Source organism: Clinocottus analis, unplaced genomic scaffold, assembly GCF_023055335.1.
Source record: "Clinocottus analis isolate CAN_PGR_092001 unplaced genomic scaffold, fCliAna1.0.p SCAF_13, whole genome shotgun sequence".
Lineage (NCBI taxonomy): Eukaryota > Metazoa > Chordata > Actinopteri > Perciformes > Cottidae > Clinocottus > Clinocottus analis.
In genome coordinates this window covers 16,161,306-16,189,094 of record NW_027175854.1, presented here as the reverse complement: position 1 = coordinate 16,189,094, position 27,789 = coordinate 16,161,306, and the positions used below count along the sequence as shown (strand labels likewise).

The following is a 27,789-nucleotide window of genomic DNA, read 5'->3' as shown; positions in this document are numbered from 1 at the left end:
AGGATATGTAATCTCCAAGAAGTGTTCAATTTTATACCAGGGCAATATAGCTAAAGTGCTGCTGAAAGAAGATAATGACTTGGTCAAAATCCTACTCACAGCTGGCGGAGAGGCCATTACAAGAAACTGCTTTGGAACGAACCAACCCAGACGTAGACGGGGGTGGAAAGGTTTGTTACGGGACACGAAAAATCACTTATCCTTGAAGAGTAAAAGAAGATGAGTTCAACGTTGATCAGGTTAAAAAACAACGACACTACGTCATTTTATGGACCTTAATGGTATTGTTTTAAAGTTGTACACTGCATATTTGTACATTGGGTACTCTTTTCAAATTTCAATGGCTTTTAACCACATTTCCATGACTTTTCCATGAATTTAAACCAAATTTCCTTGACCAAACCAAGTGAAATCTGTGTGTAAACAGTAAAAACTGCTGAAATGTAGTATTTAAACTAACACACGCTCACGGAGAAATCTGCGCGAGAGGAACGGGGGTAGCTACTCACTCAGACACTCGTTGGCGGACTCCCCGGTGGCCCGGGCCCAGGGCCGGTCCTGGTAGGACGGGTGACACCGCTGGCAGTCGTCTCCCACCGTGTGGTGCTGGCAGGAACACACCAGGCCCCGATGTCCCGACTCAACGCACTCGCTGGCGTGGCCGTTGCACTTACACCTGAGGGAGACGCAGACAGATCGTTATGTTCGGTGAGGTGAGGACTACTTTTCCTACTCTCGCTCTCTCTCTCTCTCTCTCTCTTTGCTCACTGACTCGGGCGTAGGCAGACTAATGCACACGGTGAACGGTGTTGAAGGCAGAGGAGAGGCCAAAGTGAGAAGGTATTTCCACCTTAAGGAGTTGTCACTTCCCATTATCTACCACGGGCATAAACGCGGCTCGAGATGAGGTGGGGTTTTCATTTCCTTTTACCCGACCGCACACTTCAACTGTGCACTCTGTGGTAATACGCTCACTATGTCTCACAAGTAGAAGACACAGCATCAAGCATGTGTGCGAGTTTTACCTACACGCATGACTATATTTCCCCATCTATCTTTTTGTGTTTTTATGAAACACACACAAGTGAATAATCTTGGGATACAGGATGCATGAAGCCTTCTCTTTCCACAACAAGATAGCTAATTTATTATTTCCTCTGCAGCGCGGTGGCAGCTACACCCCTCCCGTGTGTAATATTTCTTGGCAGCTGTGTCGGGTTTTTGTCAAGTGGTTGCGGTAGGGGAAGGGGGGACTTGTCGCTGAGTGGCAGGCTCTGTCAAATTTAGCCAGCTGTCCCGGATCCAGACACTTGCTCGCCCGCCCGAGGCTCAGACCCAGTTATTTCTGTTGTCGCTGAGACGACAGACAACAACCCAGCGACTCCAAAAGTGCTTCCGATCCACGCGTCAGATCTTTCTGCTAGAGTAGACGTGAGGCCGATGATAATTCAAACTGAATACAATGTGAGGGAGGTGACCTGAACTGTACAGTCAGCGAATGTGCTGTTCCAAAAACAACTTGTGCAAGATGTTGAGTTATCACGAAAAATGTGATGATCAATTCCTTGTAGCACTTTTTTTTTTAGCCAGCATGACCTTTCATTTAACTATGACAAAGTTAATGATGTTTTTTTTGAGGACACACATTGACTATCACTTCTCCCTCTGGATTGAAATAGGAACAACACTCAGGACTAGCCTATTTATTACTATTTGTTAACACTTCAATAAACAAACTGTATCTAATACCTTTCTTGTACATACTACCACCTTTTGTACATATACCACCTTATGTATAGTGTTTTCATATTTGATATTTTTCTGAGTTTTTATTTCTAAAACTGTATTTTTTAATAACGATACATGACTGGCAGGCTGTGGTTTCAGACCAAGGCCGTATAGTCCACATCATGGGCGGACTGGGGGGAAAAAGTGTCCCAGAAGTTTCTGTCACAGACCGACACACTCAAGACACGGCAGCAGACACCCGACTCGCAGACCCGAACTTAAATATTAAAGTAATTGGATTGATCATTCTCACATAATACGTCCAAGAAGTGCCCTTTGATGACATAGACAGGGGATAGTCAGATATATATATAGCCGCAACGTCATCATCACACCATCTAACTCGTGGTCCTAGTTATGCTGCGTAGAAATATATCTTAAAATCCGTTCCACCGTTCTCCTGTGGCATTAGAAGAGCTGTGTATCAACTTGCGTTATGGTTGCATTGATCTTCTATACAAATCACGAGGGAGTATTTGAAAAGGCTCTGCCTGCTTGTCGTGGCGTGGCGCTCAGGTGTGAAGGCATGTGTGTACTCGTACAGAAAGGCCAGCACGTTGCCGCGTGTATCTCTTCCCCCTCAGGTGTTTCGGCATTGGCGGGTAATTTGTCCCGTCCCCGCGGTGATCCTAAGTGTTTATGACATGTGTCAGATTACATTTATATTCCGTCTGAAGGCTTCATCTCAACTAACTTAATCGCCTACTTCCATCTGAAGCTCCAAAGTGTAGCCCGGTCCTTGGCACCACGTCCCCTCTGATTACTTTGAGTAATAAAGAGAAAGAAGTGGAAGCCGGATGGAGGATTATCTGGGTTTTCGGCATGCCTTGGACACATACAGTACCCCTGTGGTGCAAAATCATCTCCCTTAACAGTGATATTCATACATATACAACATGTATGTATTCATACACAGATAATGTAATCTCTAAAGACGAAAAGGGAATTCAATTTCATCTATATCTGCAGACTGTACACTGCCAACGCAAAAATGTTCATACTGAATTATACTCAATTATGGCAACGATTATTCTAGTCAATTCTTAAATAATGAATATTCCTCATAATTACCCACATGCATTCAGAAAGAAATACCACATTGTGCAAGAATAAAGAGGCTAGATCTATGAGGAATGTGCTATTGTAAACAATGTTGTGCTCCACTAAACAATGTTGTCATAAACACATTGCTGTTTGGTATTTATTCCCCGGTGAGCAGCCGGCTGCAGTTGACCCCCCGAGCAGGCTGAAAGAGCACGGCTGTAATAAAAAAGGAGGAGTGCCGGATTAATAACAGAAGACACAATTTTTGGAAGCCAATACGCGACGAATGTAAATAACATTTGATTCATCGCCCGGCTCTTTCTAAAAAAGATTCGGTTGAATCATGAAAAAGTCAAAGCCAAACTTGAAACTTGAAACACCAGATGGGACACGGTGGATTTTTTTGAATATTTAACCAAAAAGTTTAATCTTAACTCATTTCTTTACGAGCCGTTTGAGCTGCAATATGTGAGATATTGCACATAAACCCCGCGCACACGCTCTGGCCTCAAAAATATGCGCTTTGTATGCCTAACCACCCACCCCCTATACCTCCTCAGGCGGCAGTTGTGTTTCCTCCAAATCATATTTGGCAAAGCCAATTAGTATTATATAAATGTGTTTTGTAATAAACAGGGTTTGTGTTCCATTACGTTTGAGATAGCTGGAAGGAAGCAGCCAATTCAAAAATGATTTAAGCGAGGGGGAAAAAAAAAATTAAAATGTTTTTGTGTTTTCATTACTTTCTTTTGGCTCAACCACAGTTTCATGGGACTATGCTCAAGGTAAAATACAAATGTGTGACCTTTCAGAGAGAGAGAGAGAGTGTCGACTATGCCGGGTGACATTATCCTCGATGGCACATTTGCCGGCGTCTCTTACCTGCCTCCTACAGAGAAATCAGAGATGGCGTAGAAGTACGAGCGCAACACTTTGGCGTCCTTGAAGAACTCGTCTCCGAAGGTGTTAAGCCGGTCCAAAGAGATGAGCAGGTCAGTGGCTGTCACCCATTCCTGCAAGAAGAGGGTAGGGGAAGAAGAAGAAGAAGAAGAAGAAAGGACCAACGGGGGTGAGAGGGATGTTCGAAAACTCCATTTAATGTCATCCACTTGGCTGCTGCCACTCTTGCAGGTACAAGGAAGCAGACAGGCAGGATGTGAGAGGAGGATTTAGTTAAGCCGGCAAAAGTTGACAGAGCAAGTGGAATGGAGAGTTGGTGGATCAAGCGAAGGAGACAGGGGGTGATGGCGTATCGGCATTGGGAAAAAGAGCAGATGTAATGGGGAGATAATGAGTACAGGTGTCGGGATTTAAGCTATTGTCAGAAAGAAGGGTAAAGAAAGGAAATGGGGATTAATGGAGACAAAAGTCAAAATGTGACACAGGAAATAAAATAAAAAGCGTGAGAAACACTGCAGCACTACTTCAGTTTAATGGATGGCACATGCCAAAGCTCCCATCCCTGATATGATTTAAGCTCCCTCTGTTTGAGCTCGCCGCAGAAAGGTAAAGACAGGATGAAGGCAAGAGTGGGAGAAGAAAGTGGAGAGGGATAACACAAACAGAGGGAAAGCAAAACGGGAAGTGCAATAGTGGGGGTGCGAGATGAAAGGGAGGCCAGGTAAAAGGGAGAACAAATGACATGAGAAATCTCTTACTCGAGAACAGAAGCAACTTTAAAACAAATGGCTGAAGGGAAACTTTCTGTCTGTTTCTTGGATGGTTTGGGACTCCGTGGCAGTCCTAGAAAAAAAAAAGTCTATAATGCCGTACGTTTTGAAGCTTGTCCCAGAGGTCTCTTTGAAGTGTGGCAATGGGAGAGAAGCAGACTGGAGCGGCGGATGGGCCTCAGACTTTAAAACACGTGTGATGATTTCATCCATTCATGTTTTTCTCCGGCACTACAGCCAGGCTTTGTACCGCTAAAGCCCATCAGATAGCATGAGGTTTTTCTCAATTTAAGCCTATTAAGTGATACCAAAAAAAAAGTACAAATGCCGTATCCCTTCCAAAGGATGAATCCTGATCACTTTGGCAACCCCTAAAATAATTGCACATGCACGGACGTCTCCTCTCCTCATTCCTCTGTGTGGACGAGAGTAGATGGACCCTCTCCTGGGCTGAGGCATGTTAGCATGCTGACATTAGCACGTAGCTAAGTGGCATGCCGAGATTAGAATTTAGCAAAGAGGCATGTTGACATTAGCGTGTAGCTAAGTGGCATGTTGACATTAGCATGTATCTAAGTGGTATGCTGACATTACCATTTAGCTAAGTGGCATGTTGACATTAGCATGTAGCTAAGTGGCAAGCTGACATTAGCATTTAGCTAAGTGGCATGTTGAGGGGTTTGTCTGATCGTCATGAGACAAAATATGTTTTTATAATTCCTACCGCTTACAGATGCCAAACAAAGTATATTCACGTGCTTTGGAGAAAATTTGGTTCATAAGAGAATAGCCTAAATGTTTTTATTACTTTTTTACATGAACAGGGGTTTGGCATGTTGGCATGTAGCTAAGTGGTATGCTGACATCAGCATTTAGCTAAGTGGCATGCTGACATTAGCATTTAGCTAAGTGACACGCTGATATTAGCATTTGGCTAAGTGCCGCCGCACTGCGCTTGTTAGCGTGGCGGTTGCCTATTTGTCTTGTTTGAGAATGACTTGATAGCTTGATAGCAGAGACCTATTCTAACAACGTATATATATATATATATATATATATATATATATATATATATATATATATATATATATATATATATATATATAGATATATATATTGCAATTAAGGACCAACATTGCAAACAACATTGCAAACATGGCTCTTTTGGCAGCCTGCTCTGGTCTTGGCTCTTGTGTTGGAGTCAACAGCAACCGCTGACAACTGCATCATTATGAATTATGATGACATCAACAGGAGTCAACCTTTGTGGATAATTGATCTCAAGTTTTAAATCCCACCAAAGAGAACAGACACCAATGTGCGGTATTGCTCTGGTAGTTGAAGTCAGTCTAAAAACACAAAGTTAACAGGATTGTGTTTCATGGACTCAAAAAAACACCATAATATCTGGTTTGCCTGTGCAGAATCTGTAATACACAATACACAGAGGGATAATGTAACACCAATTTTTATTCGTCAAACAAAGCACCACTCTTTGTTCAGCGAGTGAAGGAAGTGGCTTAATTGGTTAGTAGCAGGATATTGAACAAAGGTGGCACCAGTGCCCTCCGAGGCTCTCTTCACAGGTGCCTAACATGATCTCTCTCAGCCTAAAATAGCCCTGCAGTAAAAGTTAAGAACCAAGTTCTATCTAACAGCTGCTTTTTATCCAGGGGCTTTCTTCTCCTGTCGGCGCGACGGCCATCCTCCTGTTTCAAAGCGAAAAGGGCCTCGGGATTCGTCCCGCCTGCTGGGCCTGCGCCTGCAGTCCTAAAGGGACGCACCGCTGGGCCACCAAGAGGTCAGAGCCCATTACTGGAACATCTGGTGCGAATGTGCCACACATGTGGTCCCGATTGGCTCGAAACCTCACTCGAACGGCGTCGGCAGTGTTGGACTTTTCAGCCAAGTGGAGTTTTCGTGCACTCAGCGGTGTGCAATCAGTGGCAGAGCTCGTAAAAAAAAAAAAAGAAACTCTAATTAACAGGTCATTTTAAAGCAAGAGAGGACATTCTTTTAATTTAAATTTTAACTAGGCCAGCTGGTGGCTCCTTTCCAGCAGAACTCGGACTGTTCTGCAGGCGTAACTCATCCCACCTTTAGTGTCCTTACCTAAAGTGCCCTCTCGCCCCCCCTCCCCCAGACGCTTTGTGTCTCCCTCCCTCTCCCTCCACCAGCCTTATCGCTGCACTCTTCTGCGAGTGCACTTGAGGATTTCCAGACAGTTCTGTGCCTTAGCAGCCTTACTGAGGGGCTATGGAGCTGATATTCGGGAGCGACCGTAAAACTCCGGCGTTGCAGAATTGACTGCCGGTGGCCGGCGTGCTTTTGTTTCCGGCCCTCGCTCATCGACTTTGGCCCCTGCTTGACATGCCTCCTGCTTGCTAACGGGGATTTGGAAGACACTGAATGACCCTGATGCACTGCAGTCGCCGGGAGAAAAACAGACGCTAATTCTTCATTTTGTTTTACAATACCAGGGCATTACATGCTTTTTCATCCATGGTCCCCGAGGAGGGGCAGGAAATGTTTCTCGTCCTGTGCATTTTAATTCTCTCGTCTCTCGCTGCGTAGTTATCTGAGAGCCACGCGCTCCTGGCGTAAAGGGTAATCACCGTGATTTCCTCTGACGTTCTCGTAATGATAATGCATGCCATTTGCACAACAACGTGAGGTTTTCAATCAGTGAAAGAATTGATTAAAGTACACATGAATGGAAACAGGTAAGCTGTATGATACAGGAGCAGCACTGGAAAATGAATGGTTGCCAAATCTGCGCAAATTAGAACAAAAAAAAAAAGAAAAAGCGTCTGATTTTGAAAATTACCCCCACTAACTGTGCTGCCAAGCAAACAGTGTGTCGGTGCTTCTCTGGTATTTGCACTTATTTAAAGTAGGTAATATGCCTACATTTGGTGCAACATTTGTAAAAATTGGGCCCTTTCTATGTAAATGAGGCTCATTGGAAAAGCGGTCCAATTCACAAAGATCAACACTAACAGCCGAGCGCATTACGGAGGAATTATTAGCGTCTTCGGAGAGTCGCTGGTGACTGAAGCGCATTGGGGCTACGAGCGGCGTCCGCTTCAACTCGTTTAATTTGGGAAGCGGTAACAGGATGCAATGACGGTGTCGTGAAAAATAAATGAATAAAGCTCCCCTTGCATTTCTTTTTTGGAATACAAAATAATAAATTAACAATGAGTTGTTGTTTTTTTCCTCTCCTTCCTTTCCAAAAAATCCAGGGTTTACATGTCCCCCTATTTCTCTCTTAATTGCCTCTGGGAGGTTTGGATGAAAAGAGACTCTCGCCACTCAAAACCCGAGCCATCGGCCAAACGCATTCATACTTTGCATCGTGGAAAATGAGAGAAGAAGACAGGAATAAAGGGCCAGCGAGGGAATATCATTAACGCGTTGTGTTTTGTGAATTCTACCTTAAACCGGGGCAGACGAACGGTTGCAAATGCAGCAATCTGTTCGTTGTGAATGTGAATCCATTAACCTTTTGGACACCATGCCCCTCCTCCTTCTACCCCCTTCTCGGACAAACAAAAAAAAGAAAAAAAAATTTAAACGTTTCCTTCACACAGACACTGAATGCTCTATGCAAACGAAATAGTTTGAGAAGATGTAAAATAAGTTAAATATCATTTCTGTAATTTTAAAGGCTTTGTTCATTGTTCATTTTCCATAGTTCAGAAGAGAAATATGATGAAAATTCAAATACGTTTCTTTACTTTTTAGTTTTTACACACTGTTTTAAGCCATATAAATGACAAATACTTGCCAGATTTCGAAAATTACATTTTTCCTGAAAAAAAAGGAGCAACGCCTTTTTGCCAAATGGACTTTTTTTTGACATATTCATTGATAAATACGACAAAATGAACCAGGTGGACTGTCATCATTACAGATTTAAAAGGGTTAAAGATATGTTTATCTTTTTCAAATTAATGTGATAAAAATCTCAACCAAAATGTTATATTTTACGACCTTTTGTGAAATCATAAAAAAAAAAGTGATTAGCACAAACTGATGATGATTACTGTTTAAATGTGTGACTTTCTCGCCTCTGATAGTCAATCCTGAACATTACTATTGTGCCCCCCAATGTCCTGCCCTCCTGCTTTAAAACGCCGATAACATCTTCTAAATGCATTGTGGGCATTTTTTAAAGTTTTTACTTTCGGCGCAATAAAAGCAAATGCTCTCTTCCATTCATCACAGAGTCACGAGACCATTATCATATGGAAGAGTTATTAGCTATGCTCGGGGGAGCGGCGCTAACTGTGTGAGGAAAAACAGACATGGTTCCAAAATATCACACGCTGCACTGAGAGCAAGCGCTTTCTTCGGGTTAATTAGTAGTCAGCCCGTTATGTATTCATTTTATTTTTTTTTGCAAACCACAGCAAAAGCTTAATTAACTTTGATTCTCACTCCCCTTGAAAATTCGGGCCCAATGATGCTGACTTAGGGATGGGCCGAGGCGTTAAGAGTGGCAATGAGCCAGTCCACGGCTGAAGACAATGGCTGTCTAATGATCAAACTAGCAGGTGCGGCTCATTTTTTGGATGATATCAAATTATTTTCTTCTGCTCGGAGGTTAGGGGGGGGGCGCTCATGACCTTCACCCTCTGCCCCCAAAATATCTTTCTCCTCCCCTGTCTCCTTCCCTTCTCCTCTTCAGTCTGTTTCCCCGTGAACTCTGAAACCTCTGGCTGCAGGCGCGGATGGAAAAAGAGAAGCAGTGTCCCTCATTCTAAAGTTAATAACTTTTTAAAAAAAAAATATTTAATTGCTTATGTTCACTGTGGCCTCAATATGTACTTTTTCCCCTTTTACTCATTGTCATTCAACGGCGGAGCTCCAATTTGCCACACAGCTTTCTAGAGAGGGGGGGGGGGGTTGTTGGACTGGTGGCAGAAGAGACAGACAAACCATTTTAATGGATGACTGAACAAATTAAATTAGAATTCAAAAAGCGGCTTTCATCTTCTGCGTTATTATTGAAAAAAGAAAGCTTTACAAACTTGACAACAGAGCCCACTTTGAAGTAAGCCATTACTTTAGAAAAAAAAAAAAGAAAAACATCTAAATGCCGTGTTACACGGTAAGTGTTGTTTATTCCACATTAAAATCATTCGGCGATGCAAACACACCACATTATTAGACGACTGGCGTGACACTGAACGCCATTCAGGTGACGTTCACACAGAAACACCTGTGCATGTGAGCGTCACATGATGTTAGGAGGGATTTCATTTTTTCTGCGTGATTTAGCTTTGACCTCTTAAATATATGGAGATATATTTGAAAAGCAGCAGATGAAGCGTGCGAAGTCTCTATATTGAAAACTATGCGCTCTTCAGACTGAGGCACGAGCGTTAAATCTGCAAAGGGATTAAAATGCTAATAAAACGGGCGGGGTGCAATTCTTGTTTTAAGCCTTATGAAATATGCATGCTTCTGTATGAGCCATATGCAGCGGGAAAGGCACGCTGGCATGGAGCGGGGATCATTTTACGCTCGGCTGGCAATCTGTATGTAAAGACTGGGGATTTTAACCCCCGACACAAATGACCAAATCTCATGGCGGGAAAAAGATGAATAAAGTTTTCAAAGTGCCACAAACGATAATTATCTGCCGTGGACACACACACTTTGAAAACCTGTGATCCTGTCGTGACTTCTACAGTCCATATTAACTGGACCACACATGTAAAACGTCTCCTTTTTGTCCACAGTGTCAGTCAGATGCTTGTGATGCGGCGTCCCTCCAGGGGGGCTTGGTTTTTACTGCGTTAGCTGGATAACTGCTCATGTCAAATGCAATGTCGCTGTTGTAAAAAGACAAAATAAAACGTGTTAAATGAAATCTTAAGTCCAGAGGTAAAAACGAAACACCAAAGTATGGTTTACATTTTGTACTACTGTGTCATTTACAAGTGCCTGGATCATTTCAAGTGTTGATTGTAATATATATATATATATATATATATATATATATATATATATATATATATATATATATATATATATATATATATATACATATATATATATATAGTGGCTTTTACTATGTATGTAAAGACACAAATGACCAATCTTTTATCTCTCATGGCAGGAAAAGGATGAATAAAGCTCACATAGACTCATTTAGACATTTAAAAAGGAGAAGTTTTAAATGTGTGGTCCAGTTAATATGGACCAGACCTCCCTCTCATATATATATATATATATAAATATAAAACATAGGTTTTCAAAGTGCATCCATGGCAGATAATCGTTGCACGTTGAAAACCTGTGTTCCTATAGTGGCGTTTTACAGTCCATATGAACTGGACCACACATGTAAGACGTCTCCTTTGTAAAGGTCCACAGTGTCGGTCAGATGGTTGTGATGCGGTGGGCTCTGTCGTCCCTCCGGGGGATGATTTTTACTGCATTAGCTGGATAACTGCTCATGTCAAATGCAATGTCGCTACGAACAATGCTGGGGAAACAAAAAACAAAAGGACAGTGATGACGGCTCCGGGCATTTCCTCTTGATTACATCAACTTAATGAAAAACACATTCTGCCTGAGCAACACATTCATAAAAAAAAAAATCAGACACTGAGGCTTTTTGTAGCGGCTAATCAGTGAACGCAATCACAACGCCGACATTTTTCTCTTTTCCGCCGAGCTCTTGGAGGGTTTTATTCGGAGGAATTCAAGAGTTCAATCTCAGACGCCGGACCACTCGGTATCACAAATTGTTCTCCTGCTCTTTTAGCTTGATAAGTCGTGAGAAGATGTCATGCTCGGCGACAATACGCTGCATTCGCAAGCGAACATTTCACCCACAAATCTAGGATTTGTCAATATTATATCGCTGGAATTTCATGTATTTTTTTCATGTAAATTGAAGTGATTACCTTGTGATGAACATGAAGGCAGGAAGTAGCACCATCAGGTGGTAAATGACAAATGTCCAGCCGTACTTCCTCCTTCACTGCACCCACACCGTGAACATTATCCCATATTAGCCACACACACACACACACACACACACACACACACAAAAGCAGCCAATAGCACCTGTACATGGCAATATAACCCCGTTCTCACACGGTTTGACTTAATGAAGACGAGTCTGCAGCTGAAGGACTTCTCCGAGTGATTGCTGCCGGTGGGTCGTTTAGTAAGATGACAATAGATGTGCACTTGATACGTAGAACATAAATCACTTCGAAAAAACTCCAATATTGAGACTGTGACACTATCGTGATGTGTGTGTTCTTGGAGTTCACGCATTGGACAAGACAAAAGATTGTGGAGCCACGCGAGCGGCTCTGTGAGGCTTCACTTTGGTAAGTCGTAAGCTAAGTCGTAACATCTGCGCGCTAATGTCGCGACGATGTCAACGCTGACATGACGAGTTAAAGCAGGGGATGTTTACAAGGTTCAGCTCAACGTAGTTAAGCCTGTTAGTGCGCTAAGATTTGCTAATTCGTACTAAACACAACAGTAAACCGCGGGCGGACGGCGACGTCCATTATTTCAGCTAATATTTGTTCATAAGTATTGGACAGATTAGAACGTTGACCTGCCGGTGGCGCTAGAGGGAAGTCGGATCGTTCTGTCAGGAGGTGATTTAACCTTTTGGAAACCGTGCGGCAAGTCCCAGCATCATGAAATACGTAATTTTTTTCCATTTTTGAACCGAATGACACAGTTTTTGACTGAAACTTCTTCCTAACAGGCCAAGGCTTTGTTTTATTGTAATTTTTGAAGCAGATTTTGAATCTTTAGGTCGTGATTCCTCCTAAACGGTGTCTTATTGACTGCCCCAGGAGGCATTTTGGGGGAATCTGGCTCATATCATGCTGGATATTCATAGTTATTATCAAAATATCTTTTCAAAATGATTTTTTTTGCAGATATATATTTTTCCCCAAGACTTTTCTGAGCAAATACATACAATAAACACAAGTATTGGAATTAATTTGGGGTTCCTACGACGACTCAAACACAGGGAAAAGGAGGTCTGGAGCCAAAATTGGTTCCACACTTTTCACCGGCTTAAAGGAGAACCCAAAAGCCATAGCGAGGGTTCAAAAAAGTAAATTTAATCAAAAACTCAGGCTTCCAAAAAAACACTTATCCAACACAGAGGAAGGAACGCACGGTAACGACACAGTACGATCCGACCAGGGGACAGGAGACAAACAGGGTTCACAGCACAGGAGAAGAGAATACACAACCAGGAAGCAGGCAGACAGACAAACACCAGGGGCAGGAAGTTACAGAGACACAGAGGACACAAGACGACAAAATAAAACAGGAAACAGAAAACTCGTATCATGACAACCGGCCCCTCAGGTCGGCGGCACAAGCTGCGGAGCGTATCCCGAAATAAAAAACCCTGGAGAGCCTGCAGTGTCGTATAGTGACACTCACTTGGGAGCGTGACGGGACAAAGTCGCCTTCAGGCCGTCGAACGAGACCAAACGCACTGCAGGAAAAGCTAGAAACGCATATTCATCGTCTGGTTCTTTGGTTTCTAAAGTATGCAGCGTTACGCCGGATGCTGAGTGGATTACCCTGGCGAAAGAATGTAAACTGTTCACCGTTTACACGGCTGGGATTTGTGCAAGAGCTCGTGTTTATGGTTCAAAACAACCTTTACACGTACTCCCTCTTCTCCGTTGCCCCCTCCCCTCTCTGCCTCTTCACGCCCTTCATTTTATATTCGACAAATAGTGCCGTTGTGGGAATCATATCGAGTGCTGCTCTCAACCTCGACCCTCGTATCAAGTTGCCCATTTGCTTCTTGTTTTTCTAGGTTTATAGCTCAACTGGGAACCAGAATGTCGTCATTAAAGACTTCGCCCAGCACCACAACCCTTATATATATATATATATATATATATATATATATATATATATATATATATATATATATATATATAATTCACGAATATTCTTAACATTCCGGCCGGCATTGATGAGTTGTTTTGCTCGCTCTCCCATCAACCTCAAAATAGAATGTGAATCAAGAGATTTAATGAAGGAAAATTGTGCAATTGATCCGCCTTTTATACTAATGGTAGAACGGATCACAGTCAATTATGGGTCTTCTCATCTTGTTGTTTAAGAGGGAAGGCGACGAGGGAAGGTGGAGTGAAGGAGACAGGTTGTTTGGCAGCTCCGCTGAGAGATTTACCGCCCAATCTATGTATTCTTGGCTTATATTGATCCCCCCCACAGCTTTACAATCACCAGGTCGATGTCATCCAAAGCAGACTGAAATCCGGCCAACAACACTATTAGTAGGCAGGTCTTAATGTAAGTACAGTGGGGGCCTCCTTACCGGTCACCCGGGCCCCCGTATGTCTGTCTTTACACGGCTTTACCATGAAATTGAAACCTTTCTAACGGTTCAATAGGTTGATGAGGAAAATACAATATGTCCTGTTCAAAATTGCGGATAGGTAAGAGGAGAGAAAAAAACAAGTTCTTGTTTATAGACCGACGAGAAAAGAAAGGAAAGAGTCGGCTTGTGTGTTTTGCACAGTAATTACAATCAACAGCAGCAATCAGAGGCTTAAGTTGCCGAAGTGAATGGAGCAATCCTGCTGAGGCCCGCAACTCATAACGGGACAAATAAAGATGTAATTGAAGCAAATTATATAACAACTTACTCAGCTGCAAATTGATGTTGTTCTGAGTAAAATGCTTTTTTTTCTTCTTTCATTGCAAAGCTTTCATAACAGCTATTCAATTAAAATGTGTATACAGCAACAACAGTACACTAAGTATTGATGTTTACTTCAGTGGGCTAACGCAGTGTATATATATATATATATATATATATATATATATATATATATATATAAATTCTCTATGATATTTGTAACAGCAGTTTTCACATCTGGATACAAGGAAGCTAATAGCGATAGCTTTTGATAGTGATCTTAATTACTTTTCTGCAATGACTCAATACTTCACAGTGGTCATTCATGTAATCGTATTTTACATTTGACCTGAGATGTGATGCTCTGGGACAGATGTTATGTGACGTTTTGTGCAAAACTGCCACATTGAACATAATTGAATTAGTGGCGGCAAATTTAGATATTCTTTCAGAAGAGTACTGCTGAGCTTAACCCCACACACACTCACTGAAGCATTCACTCAGATATGCATCTATTCTTCTCCCCCGAATCAACTGGTCGATATTGAATGAGGAACATTGACTCCTGCATATGGAGTTCTTTAAAGATGTTGCAGGATCAGCAGATGAAAACAATGGGAATATTGTTTTTTTGCAGATATTTTGGTTAAAAAAAATAAAGCACTGGACCAAACGCTTGACTCGATGTCGTCTTCGAGGATCGCTGAAGTTCATCCTCAATAGCGGCGCCAAGAGTCGAGGGTTTCCCTCAAAACCACAGAGGTGAAGCCTTGTGGGATCACAAAGCTCCTTCAGATACATTACTATTGATATTTTGCAACACCAGTATCAGATATTGTATTACAGTGTGTGATAAGGTAAGAACCGTTTCCTCCCGTCATGCTATTACTCGCTCTCAGACTCCGACTAACCTGTTTCTACCGATGCCGCCTCGCATATTCCTCAATCCCCTAATTCCTTGATCCCACATAATTCCTTCATGGTAAGAAGATTTATTTAGAGGTTGTTTCTTTTCACACGTGGAGCGTGCGTTCCCCAAACTGAAAACATAACGCTCACGTTACAACGTCCCAGCAGACCGGGCTCATTGCTGTACGTCCCACAAACCCAGGCCGCCGTCCAGCATTACGTAACAGATGGATACAGAGGGCGAAATAGTCTAGCGTGAAGGGATTAATCAGAAAGAAAAGGACAGTTTAATAATCTCTGAACACGGAAACCAGGCTGCTGCTGCTACCTTTTCTTGAAGGCGTTTTTATAACAAAGAAACTAACAGCGCAGGATGAGAAGCAGAGAGTAAAACACTCCGGGCAGGAAGATGATGAACACCGTTGTGCTTGGGAAACCTTCTCGAATCTAGAGAGGCCCTTTTTTTTGACAGTGGGACAAGTGGCTATTGGTAAGAAACATAAATATGTTATTTCTTTGCAAGACGGATAAGAATAGAAACGCCGGGCTTTCAGATTAGGAGGCAAATCCAGCGTAGACTGTGTGTGCATGTGGCCTTACTTCCTGACACTAAAGCTAATCCAACTGCTGCATTTCCTTTCGTATTTCTTTCCACTAGATGCGAGAGGACCTCACATAGGAAGACGTGAGGGAGGAAATGTCTTCGCTCCGCTCCTCGGTGCAGCTTACGCCTGAGAGCTGATGTGGCTTCAACGCTTCATCCGCCATCTTTTCCCAGTTAAAAAAAAAAGAAAAAACGCGATGACTCTCGAGGAAAGCCGCTTGCTTTCTACTCTGTGGGAGGTTTTTCAGGGATGTCACCCATTTAAAGTGATGGGAGGGAAGGACGGGGGGGCGTGAGAGTCGTGGTGTTTATGAGAAGACGGCATCCGGCACAGAAGGCGTGTGTGTGTGTGTGAGTGTGTGTGGCAGCAGGGCTGGGGGATGTTGGGGTTAAAGGTATGTGAGCAGGCAGATACCATATGTAGCCCTCAGGGCTTGTCAGCTGCATCGCACCGCTCGGCTTTTGAAGTCTTACATCTCGGGGAGGTTTAAGAGTGCAAATAAAACAAAAAACGACATCACAACAAATCCTCATCAGTGACAAGCTCCGCCGCCGTAATGTGCACTCCTGCATTTTGAAGATTACACGCCAGCAGTTTGGTTTGAATGCAACCTCGTGCGCAGACTGAATATGATTTGTTAAAAAAAGGTAACGGTGGGATTAGTAATCCGATACCCGAGCGACGGCGCGCAGAAAGGCATCAATCTGCTCCGAGTCGGTCTCTCCGGCTTGCTTCATTGAGAGATTTCAAACGCGACATATTTCATTTTCGTAGTTTGAGTTTTCACAACATCAAGAGTGGGCTGAGAGGCGTATTGCAATGCGGGTGTGCTGCAGCTAAATCATCTTTAAATTGATTTATAACAGCCGCATGCGGGCACAGTGCAAACACACTGACAGGCGGAGCGACACACACATCCGCCAGAAAATCCCCTCCGTTGTTACTTTTATTACGTTTCTGGGAGACGGTTTCTGTCTCCGGGAGCGGGTTGTGGTTATGCGGGGTTACACTGCACATCCTGCAAAAGACACCCGTACTCTTCTCATTTAATGATGTGGAGGAGGACAGCTTCCTTTTACAGAGGCGCCGGTCTTGTGTTGTCAGACCTACAACCCTCGCAACATTTTGGGAGAAAGGTCACACGGGAGGAAGAGGTCGTCGGTAGCTCACATGGAGGGAGGCGACGTGTGGCCGGATCAAGGCGGCAAAGAGCTCCTGAGCTAATTGAAGATCCTTGTGTGTCCCGACGCGGCCCGGGTCGATTTTTGTTGTTGGTGTTGTTGTTGTCAAGACCAGGTATAAAAATAGTGGAGGGATGCAGCATGCAGAATGAGAACATTCAGGCTGGTGGGAGGTGCAGCGCGTCCACATCCTGCTCAACAGGTCATGGAGGCGCCGGTGACTTTTACTGAGAATGAATATTAGATTGTGAATGAGCTTTATTCCTCCTGGTTGGTAAGACAACGCAATACAGGGCGGGTCTTAATAATGTGTAAACACGCCCGAATCACATCCTGCCACTAGCTTTGCATTCATTTTCTAGACACATTTTAAAGTATTTCAAAGTAAAATATGCGGCTCTTCCATTTAAAAAACTGAAATATTGCACATATCTTATCTTGTGTTATTTTCTCTTGCTATGTTTAGTCTTATGCACCAATACACCTCGACGAATTCCATATAAAAGCTAATAAACCTGATTCTGATGCAAGCATTTCCTCTGACTTTGTATATATAATTGTGCCATCACTAAAATGGAATAGTTAAAAAAATCTAGAGACACAAAAAGATTCATATTTTAGAGTAAATGTTGCACTGATTGAGAAGAGGCTGGCTTCTTAATTTTTACGTCGCGTCCTGATGGACTACTTCTGGACACACATGCACGCTTCATCTTCTTGGTGGAGATGTTATTACTCTAGTGATGGTGATGTATCCTCCTGCAGTGGGATCTCTGCTCTATTGGGATCATTTAATGCATGTGTTGTGTGGATGTCAGTTCGCCTGTAAGTTGCTGTCGGTAATACTGAGACCTGCATGTAATGATATGCGTTTTCACACTAAAGTCTTTCACTGCAGGGTGGAAAGATGCATAGTTACAGCCCCATGAGAGGAGGAAAGAGGAGTGGCTGCATTAAGTGCTATATTTACTCATTTTTAGCCACGCTTTACTGTGCCCGCCCCTGCTGGACTCTTCCCCCCATGAGGCCGCCATTAATTCAGCTCAGCCCTCTCGAAGCTTCATCAATGTTAATCAGAGCTAAATATAACATTATATTCCCTTCAGTTGCTTTGAAAAAGGCTTGAAGTCACGCTTGTGTGTGTGTGTGTGTGTGTGTGTGTGTGTGTGTGTGTGTTTTTGTATTAGTGGACGCCTCTGGTGGTGGCCACAAAGTCAGTTGCACAGAACTCAGACACATTTTGTTCATCAAAGTTTGTGAACATAAATATGGCAGAGATAAAACCAAGTTTTTCAAATATAATGCATTCATTTTTTATACATTTTTGCATATTTATTCTACATAAAATATTAGTCCCTAACCATTAGTGCACATCTAACTCATTATATGTACAATTAAATGCATGAAACATAACATTTCAATATATTTTTAAAATCATTTAACACTTTATAAATTATTTTATTAATCATCTCTAAGTCCTTAACAAATGGGGAATCCATCATAATGAGTTATTAATGAGTATTCATGTTGGAACAATGCTTTATAAATGATGAGTGAAGTGTTTATTCATGCTTAATTAATGCCAAATAGTGTTTAATAGTTATTAGAAAGTGCTCGACATTTTGTTCAACAAAGTTTGTGAAAATAAATATGGCAAGTATGGAATCAAGGTTTTTAAATGTAATGCATTCAAATTTTTGAGGCCTTTTTTCATATTTATTCTCCAGAAAAGATTTGTCTCAATTGCACAAGGCATATTTTTATAGTATATTTTTCCATTGTAGTAAAAGAAAAGGTTATTAGCTGGTCGTTGTGATCGTTCTGCAATAATCCCCTTGAGTGGAAGCTGAGAATTCGTCACCAAAAAAAACGTGGCTAAAAAAAAGAACACACAAAAACAAAATGTCCCCTCCTCACCTTCAACACCAGGCTTTGGTCAAAGTTGTACGCGCTGGGCCGTCCCTCCAGCGTGGAGAACGCCACGTTCCCTCCGGTGAGCGGCGAGATGTCGCTGAACTCGTCGGTGCAGAGCGCCGTCCGCTCGTCGTCTCCCGGGCGGATGTACGCCTTGGCGTCCTTCCCGTAGCTCTTCCCGCAAGAGGCGCTGTAAAACTGGTACGGCAGCCAGGGCCCGTCCGCCTCCGTGCGCTTGTAGATGGCGAAGCTCTCCGGCCGACTGGTGTAGAATTTCAATCGTATGTAGGTTATCTCGAAAGCCTTCCCTGTGGAAAACAGATATGATTAAGCTTTGAATGGGATCGTTGAAGAGAATTACTGCTAGAAACTAGATCCATTGTAGCTACACAGTTAGATCAGGGCTGGTTATATAAGAGACAAATACTGCGGGGTGATAGTTTAGGGCCCAGGGGCTAAAAGGGAGAAGAAGAAAAAAGAAGAAGACATAATTGCATTATCGAAAGAAGGAAAACAATGGGGGACAGGCTTAGTTTCCCATTGCCTCCATGCAGGATAAATGAGTGTGGCTCCTGCAGGAGTAGAAGAATACCCAGGATTATTTTCTCATTATCCAGATTATAACAGGCCCCAGAAGTGAAACATAGGTCAAAAAGGATAAAACGACACATTTGTTTTCCCCTTGTAATAACTGCAGGAGAGAATAGTCCATTGAATACAATCACAGGGGTTTGTCACAACTCATTTATGGAGTCCATTGGAGGTGCGACAGCAACGCAACAAACACTAACTAGTGTCACACATAAACACATACCATTGATTTATATCATTAAACGTGAGGTTCTAGCCCAATCAGCGGGGTGGCGGCCATTTTAAAAGGAGGAAGCAAGAAGAGTTTTTTTATAGGATATAATGGAAATGTGAGGATGAGGGTTAATTACTTCCTTCTTTTATTTCTATTTCTTTTCTTTTCCTACTTTAATGTATTTTTTGGAGTGGTTTTGTTTAAGAGAGCCTACCGTCTGATTCATACGCCGAAGCAGAAGGTGGCAGTAATGCACCAAATGTGTGGTTGCTAGCCGCCATTAAACTTCAAGAAGAAGAAGAAGTTTGGGGGGCCGTGCACACGGACACTATTGAGTGTGAAGGTTTGTGGAGAGCGGTTGAGGACAGTAGGTAAGTTTGGGATACGTAGGTACGTCGTGTCTAGAACATCAGGTCATTAGTCGGTGCTCCCTCTGTTTGTTTGGGTCTATCCATTTTTAGACAAGCTCGAGAAGCCATTTTGTTTGTTTTGTCACCAGAGGTCGATAGCCAGGCCGAGTTTTGTTTTCTTGATTTCTATTTGTTTGGCACGACCACCAACTGTCCAAATCTCCCCCAAATCGTGTTTAAACGTCACTCATTCTTTTTGCCTTCTTCCCCTTATTTTTTGGCTGACCCGTATTCGTCTCCTCTCCCTCATCCCCGAGATGAAAAAACGTGTTTGTGCGTGAGGCGAGAAACAGAGTGAAATTCTCCCATTCATAGTGAATGGGAGACCTTTTCGCAGATTTGTATTCTCCCTAAAAACAGCAATCTGCAAAATGCGTTTCAGAGTCCAATTGTCATCTGGAAGAAGATCCGCAGCAAAACGAGGAGCTGCGGCACACCCGTTTGAATCGGCATTGGAGGATTTAGCAGGTCGTAAGTTGGGATTCAATAGGTGTTGCATTGTAGCTGAAGAAATGCCTGTCAAGTATGTTTTTGAAGGTGCATAATAAGTGAAAGATGAGCCTCACAGGGGGGAGGATCGCTTAGGAAAGAATGCCTTCCAGCATCTTTTTTTTTTTAACATTTTGCATACTCAGATGGTTTGAATTATTTGGTCTCGCTGTGAGGAAAGCGAGGACTTAGCCGTTGTCCTTATTTGTGGTTTCCGTATGAAAGATGACATCTTTCTTCCCCCTAATCTCGGCGGGAACAGAGAGCCGGTGCTTCTTTTTGATTGAGTGTGTCATTTTCTCTCCGTTGTTTACTCGCCATGGACGCTTCAAACTATAAACCCGGAGCCGTATCAGCGAGGCGAGCGCAGCGACGCGTCCGGAATATGAACGCGCGTTCAGATTACGCCCAATATTTTTGCATCTTAGCTTTTTTTTTCGCTGGGCAGAAACAAACTGAAGTCGTATTGACACCGGAATGATAAGTAGCATGCAGAAAGCCTATTAACGAGCGCCTTCATTGCACTCTTGGGGATTTTTTTCTACATCATTAGATACCAAGTCTCTGCCGCTCTGCACATTCATAGAGGGATGCCATCCACTGGTACAGCCGTAATGACATCTGTTGCTTTTCTCTGCCAAGTCAGACGGAGGCAGCTCTGTCGCTCTCGTCTCTGCAGCCATCTCTAATGGTATCTTTCCTTTAGGAGCCCTGAGATCATTTAGCTTTCATTTACTCCCTGCGTGAGGTGAGCTCCGCCCTGCTGGGGACTGAGGCAAAAACATAAAAGAGGCAGAAGATGAAACATTTGTTGGAGACCCCGTGATGAAATGCAGACTAATTGCAAATGATATTTGTACGTTGTTATGCATAATGTTTAATGATTTGTGTTTCATCCTCTTTCAGGAGTGCGTGCGTTTATCAGAGTGTATGTGGGCACGAGAGAGGGCATTTTAGCAAGTAAAATAACTTTTACACTATATAGATATAATACGCCCTGCGATAGAATTCACACATTTTCTTTGGCAGTTTGGACCGCTCGAATTGAAGCAGAAGTCTCTCTTTGTTTGCCAAGCGCCGGGTCTTTGAGCGTTGGTTTGGAAACCGAGGAGAACAGCAGGGTGTAACTTTATAATGCTGAATCGCATCCAAGTGAAGCCGTCCGTGACGCGCGCACGAACACGAAGAAAGAGACTGTTTGGACACAGACTTGTTGAGAGAGTAAAAGCTGCGGATGCAGCGTCCGACCCGCCTCTGAGTCATTAGTGGCATCTTAACACAGCTGCTCTCGTCTGGCCGGACCGAGACTAAACTCGCCACGAGTACCGGAGACTCAATATTTACAATCTGCTTACTCAAAGCTGAGATTTTTTAATTAATCATGTCGCGTCTCGAAGATTGCGAATGCCTCTCGGCGAGAGCTGTGACTCGTGCGCACGCCGATATCCTCGCTGTGAGAGCGTCATGCCAACTGTGGCAGGCACTTTTCATCATTGTTTTGCATCTTGAGACAGGATGTTGCTCGCCTTGGACGGCACTGAATGAGAACCAGCTGCAGAGCCGGTGAGTGTCTCAACAAGTCTTTGTGGGAAAAACCTGACCCCAATTCCTTACCGGCGTTTTCTTTTTTCTACCCCCTTCTTCCTCATTATGTTTTGTTTACTCCCCTTGAAGCGGCCCGAGTCCACCTCCCCCTCCTACTCCTCCTCCACGGAGCCACTCTGACCCGGCTGCAATGTGTGTCCCCGCATCCGACTGCTGTGTTTATCATCCCAGCATTTGCCTTTATCCCCTTCAGAGAGAGCTTGTTTTGTTTGGAGAGGCAAAAGAAAACAGCAACGTCGAAGGCCCTCCTCCTCCCCCCACCACCACCGACCCAGATGGATCACAGAGCTTTCTCACGGACCAAAGGGATGCCACACATCCAAAATGTCGGGATATTCATTTACATAAAACTGCGTGCGAAGAAAACATAATCGTCATTCTTTTTGAGGACGTTGGAATAATTCAAAAGGCATCGGGTCTGGTAAAACACATGTTTGGGAGAGGGGAGCAAAGGTCAATCTAGTCTGAGAGAGACAGACATGTGGGTGTTGGGATTGTCTGAAGAAAAAACAAACCCTCCAGACAACGGAGAACATACCTCTGGAGCAGCAACATTGGCGCCTTTCTCCCAAAAGAAGCCCAGATTACAAACAACAAAGCCTGGAAACACAGCCAGACGTCTAACTCGCTATTGGAAATCAATATTCTCCATTTGATGGAGGCCCTGCATGCTTTCAGAGCATGTGACGTAACAGTTTGACTATGCGCAGGTCAAAGCTCTGACATTTTTAACTTCTGTCTTCGTCTCTTGTTCCTTGTGAAGAGGAGCTTTTTATTTTATTTCATGGGCAGCACCCACTGCAACCGGAACAGAGGGAGAAGAGGGGGCAGGAAATATAAACAAGAAAAGTTCCAGTTTTGAATAAGAACTGTCTTCCCTGACTGAGTCCAACCAAACACCCAACGCTATGTCCACGGAGCTACAGCGACTGAATACAATATTTACAACCCCAAAAATCCCACCTGACTCTGAAGTTCCCTTAGCGCCTACTGAGCATATTTCTTTTTAGCATTTTAAAACAAATTCTCTTTGTTTTTGCCTACTTTACTGTTAGAGGACACCCAACACTTTCCCTGCGTTGTCTCCTGTCACAGCGGGCAGCCGTTTCTAGCTAGTAAGCTAACCCTCAATGCTCTTGTACATAATTTAAAACAGTCGACAGAGCTAGCGTAGTGTTGCGTTAGCAGCTAGCTAAGGAGCTGGATATTTTCCCCGGGCGATTGTGGAGGTAAAAAAACAACGAAGGAGAACTAAAAGAAAGTTAATGTTGGATTTTACATTTGCCAGGCAGGGAACCAAAAACACAGTAAAATAACAGTTAATGGAAGTGTAAATTAGCAATTGCTAGCGAACAAGCTCGCACTAGCAAAGCTGTGTTTACAGCTTGTTTTCGCTGTCCCCAAGTGGCCAACAATAGATATTACAAATTGAAGGTAACATCCAAGTAGCCGTACCTTTTTACATTGCTTTTAATTCAACAAAATGCTGCCACCAGTTAGACGAGCAGTCACTCAACCGTTACCTTTTTCGATCCACAATGTGTCCCTGGGTGTGACTAGACTAATCATAGCTGGAGAGGGACCATGCATATCCATCCATCCATCCACTAATTCCAATACACTCGTCTGTACAAAGCAGGAAGTGGTGGAGTCTATCCCAGCTGACATTGGGCAACATTACAACCCTGGACAGATCATTATTCTACCTCAAGGTAGCAGATTCTCCCTCACATTCATTGCAGTGTGTCTTGTTTTTTCTAGTTTCTCACCGGTGCATGCACACGGTGTAAGCAGTTATTATCAACCAATATTTGTCTGATTACAGAAGTAATTGACTGTGACTTTGAGGAAAATGAAATAACTTTGACAAGTGTCCACTCTCACGACGAAGGAATTGTGTTTGACATTTTGGGAAAAAGCCAAGACGCTGATTCATTCACTTTCTTGCCCAAAAGTACACAAACTTGACAACATATGTGTGTGTGTTGCCAAATGGTGGTGGTCCGGAAGACAACATATTAAACAAACAAAATGTAAATATATACATTCTTCATGTTTACATTCTTCATGCTAAGCTAAAGCAACAATCGCTTGGCTTCTGCTTCGTGTTCAATGGAGAAATACAAGTAGTGATCTTCTCATCCAACAAGAAAACCAATGAGCCTATTTCCTAAAATGTAGGATTATTTTCTTGAAGATTACGCGGCGGATTAATTGTTCAAAAGGTTTATTTGTTGTGGGCTTGTTAGCATCCCGTCAGTCGCAAGTTACAGGTAAGTCACTTCTAGTGAGTTATTTAGTAATGTACTGTATTTATAGTGTCTGTCATTTACAGAGAGAGAGATTAAAACCAAAATACATGATACATTTAACACCGTAGAAATACTGATTTCAACCTCGAACGGTGGACAGTAAATGAAGGGGGCACAGAGCAATATTCTCCAGAAGTGCCCACATTTCTGTCTACGCCCTTGCTGAGAAATTTCTTACACACACACACACATACACAGCTCAGCAAATAAATGAAAGTAGGAAAGGTAATTTCATAGTTGCTTTGTAACATTAATCGTCCCAATTTAATTCAGTTAAAGTGACAAATGTGCTCTGTTACTTATTCCAGCAGCTTTGCACCGCATGCTAATGGGATAATGATGCTAATGGCGCAAGCTGGTCTCATAAAAATTTGCTGAAATGAGAAATGTCTTCAAATGCAAATATGTACACGGTGTACAAAAAAAGTGAGTCAAAAGCATTTGCTCAAAGGCAAAGAGCGCATAATACTAACGTAGGATTAACGCAGCGTGGTCAAAGAGGTGCATGGGTACATATTTGTTTTGAACTGTGAAGACCCGGATTCAGTTCAATTAAAGTGAAGTCTAATTATTTAAACAGATGGTTTTCACATTATGCAATGACTAAACCCCCCCACCCCCCATTTTTTTCTTACTGTAACCAAGCAAAGCATGAACCTTACTGTACTGTGAGTAACTTTAGTCAAGATGTTCAAATGCCAAACAAAAGAAAAGGTCATGCCACAGACTTCACTTCATTCTGGAGAAATATTATGTTTACCAACAACAAAATGATTTGTCTGTAAAAGCTTGGCTCATTTGACAAAGTATCATAAGATATTGCAATTATTTAAAACTTTTCCACCATATCCCCAAAGGTCTCCGTTTAACAAATGCACTCATGCATACTGTATCATAAGTTGTATAAATTAAACCCACTGCAAATGGAGAAGGCAGAAACTTGGTACAATAGTTGCACATTACCCTAAAGAGCTCTCGGCTATTTTAATATGTTGTTGCATTGAAATCAATCCAGACAAGCTGCTTGTTGTTGAGATATTTAGCTGTTAATTGAGTTCTGACAGTAACTGTGTCGTAACTGCGGGCGTTCCACAAACATTTAAAAAACTCCAAAAAGCTGAAATGCATATCTGAGAGCTTCTCTCCAAAAAGACAACTTTCACCAGAGCAAAGGGACAATTTGCATAATTTAAAGTGACAGTGTCCCTGCTGACCAAGTCCCTGCTATGCAAAAATGACTCTGGCTGGGGGGGGTTAATGAAATTTACCTGCCTGCAAAGTAAGCCTATCGTTTGAATTCCAAATACATTTTATGTAAATGCCTGGCTCCTTATCATAGTCTTATTTTCGTCTTATTTTTTGGAGGTTATCCTCTGCATATTTCCTGGAATTTATCTGAAAAAAAAGTGGCTCATTTCTTTGATTTCCAGTCAGTTGCACAGTCTGTTTGTGACGGTGAAACCTGATCACTGCTGAAATGAAAACTATGATTGTTGAATTTGTAATACATATGAGAAATATGGATTTCAAACCAAATGTTGACAAAAAAGGTGGATTATTCAGAAATGGCCGGGTCCACATCGTGCTCCATCTATGCATGCTGCGTGTGGTGACTGTAGTCAAGTTGAATTCATATATATATCTATATATCTATATCTATATATATATATATATATATATATATATAAACCTATAAACCTTGTCAGTTTGAGTTGTGACTGCATCCGGATTCGGATGGGTTCATCACCAATACCCACGGTGGCACGTGGGCCGCAATGTAAACCCAGGCCAGCACTGAACCATCACTCAGTTGCTATCTCGGCACGCCAGATGCAAGTGTGTGTCCTTCCTCATCCTCTTTCAATCCAACCAAACTCTCAGACGTGCCCTTGTGCCTGCGCGCTCGCAAACACTCCAAATCTTACCCACGTCTAGGGCCAAAAAAAAAAAAAGAGAGTGTGTTTATATGAAAAACAGTGCAGAGCCGCGACTGAATAACACAAAAGAATGTGTTGTTAAAGTACAGCTGTTTTGTATTAAAGATTTCCACATCAGTGGACTTGCAGTACTCGTACTCGCTGCAAAAAGAAGAAAAAAGAAAGAAAGAAGTGCTGAAAAACAAACCCGACTGGCCTGAGGACGCCCAACATCGTGCAATGATGTGAAATCCCATCGCCGGACTCTTTAACGCTGCAAACCACCTGCCTTCTGTCGAGCGCTAAATCTATTACTGATAATCATATTTTATTCCAGGACACAGGCGAATGCAGTGCGCGCAAAGAGCTTTCAAGCACTTTAAAAATGAAATGGGACATTATACACAACGTTATCGTAACAGAGACCGTAATTGAACCCTGAGGACACACACGCTTGACCTAGATCACTCAGCCGAGGCCACAAACTACACTGCCGGTGGAGGGAAGTCAGTTGTGTGTGTGTGGGGGAGTCAGGCTGAACTTAGACGTCGCTGCTGCGCTCTTACCCAGGTGGAGGGTGAGGTTGACAGAACTGGGGTGCTGGATGCCGTAGTACATGGACTGGCTCTGCCACCACGTGGGCTCCTCGTTCCTGTGGAAGTCCGTCAGGAGGCCGGCTCCGTGGCTCAGGTCCGGGTCCGACGCGTTGCAGTGGTTGCAGGAGCGCGTGGAGCCGGTCTGCATGCAGTAGTCTTCGGGCGGGGAGCCGCACTCGTTGGACGCCACCACGGTGCGATTGAAGGCGACGTTCTCAAACTTGGGCATGCAGCGGCTCGGGGCGCCGTCCTCGTCCACGCAGGAGTCCATCGCGGCCCGAGCGAGGAGGGGGCAGTGCAGAACCACCAAGAGCAGCACAGGAGAGCTCACGGCGAAGGACGTTTCCATGTCTTAAAAGCACTTTGAGTTACACTCGCACAAACTTTCCCATGCAGACCCTGACTGGAAGAGAAGTAATCCAGACAACAAGGAATGAGTCCAGACTGTTGGGCTTTGTGCGTCTACTCTGTCTGCCCCTAAGTCTGGTGAGCCTCCAACATGTGTTCTCCCTTTGTGGGGTGGAATGAAGTTTGTGCAAGACCTCCTCTCATCAGGGGCAGCATGACACAGACAAGAGGAGGGACAGCGGTGGGGGCGAGAGGCCCTGAAAACGTCTCCCCCTCCTGGTCTACACGAAGCACCGCACCACTATTAGCTCCAGATGTAAAGCGGGGCTGAGATAATGCCGTTTGACAGGGAAAACATTCAATATCATCTTTAAATAAAACCAGAGTGAGGTTGTAGCACCTCTGGGCATTGAGGTAGTGAGTGGCGAAGCACCTGCGTTCAGCGCTTACGGGAACGCGAAAAAAAAAAAAAAATCATCGATATGGTGATAAATGCACTTGGCAGTCGGCCC

The 27,789-nt window shown here is 43.2% G+C and overlaps 1 protein-coding gene across 1 annotated transcript in view; it reads right to left on the bottom strand.

Moving 5' to 3' along the window:
- Nucleotides 1–27,393, bottom strand: part of lamc3 (laminin, gamma 3) — a 97,808-nt gene extending 70,415 nt beyond the window's left edge. Inside the window, exons 1-4 of the mRNA XM_068574676.1 lie at nt 26,900–27,393; nt 18,800–19,104; nt 3,715–3,845; nt 510–676 (exon numbers count right to left, since the gene is read on the bottom strand). Coding sequence (XP_068430777.1) covers nt 510–676; nt 3,715–3,845; nt 18,800–19,104; nt 26,900–27,278 — 982 coding nt within the window. The 5' untranslated portion in view covers nt 27,279–27,393. The remainder of the gene's footprint in view (nt 1–509; nt 677–3,714; nt 3,846–18,799; nt 19,105–26,899) is intronic.
- Nucleotides 27,394–27,789: the final 396 nt, after the last annotated feature.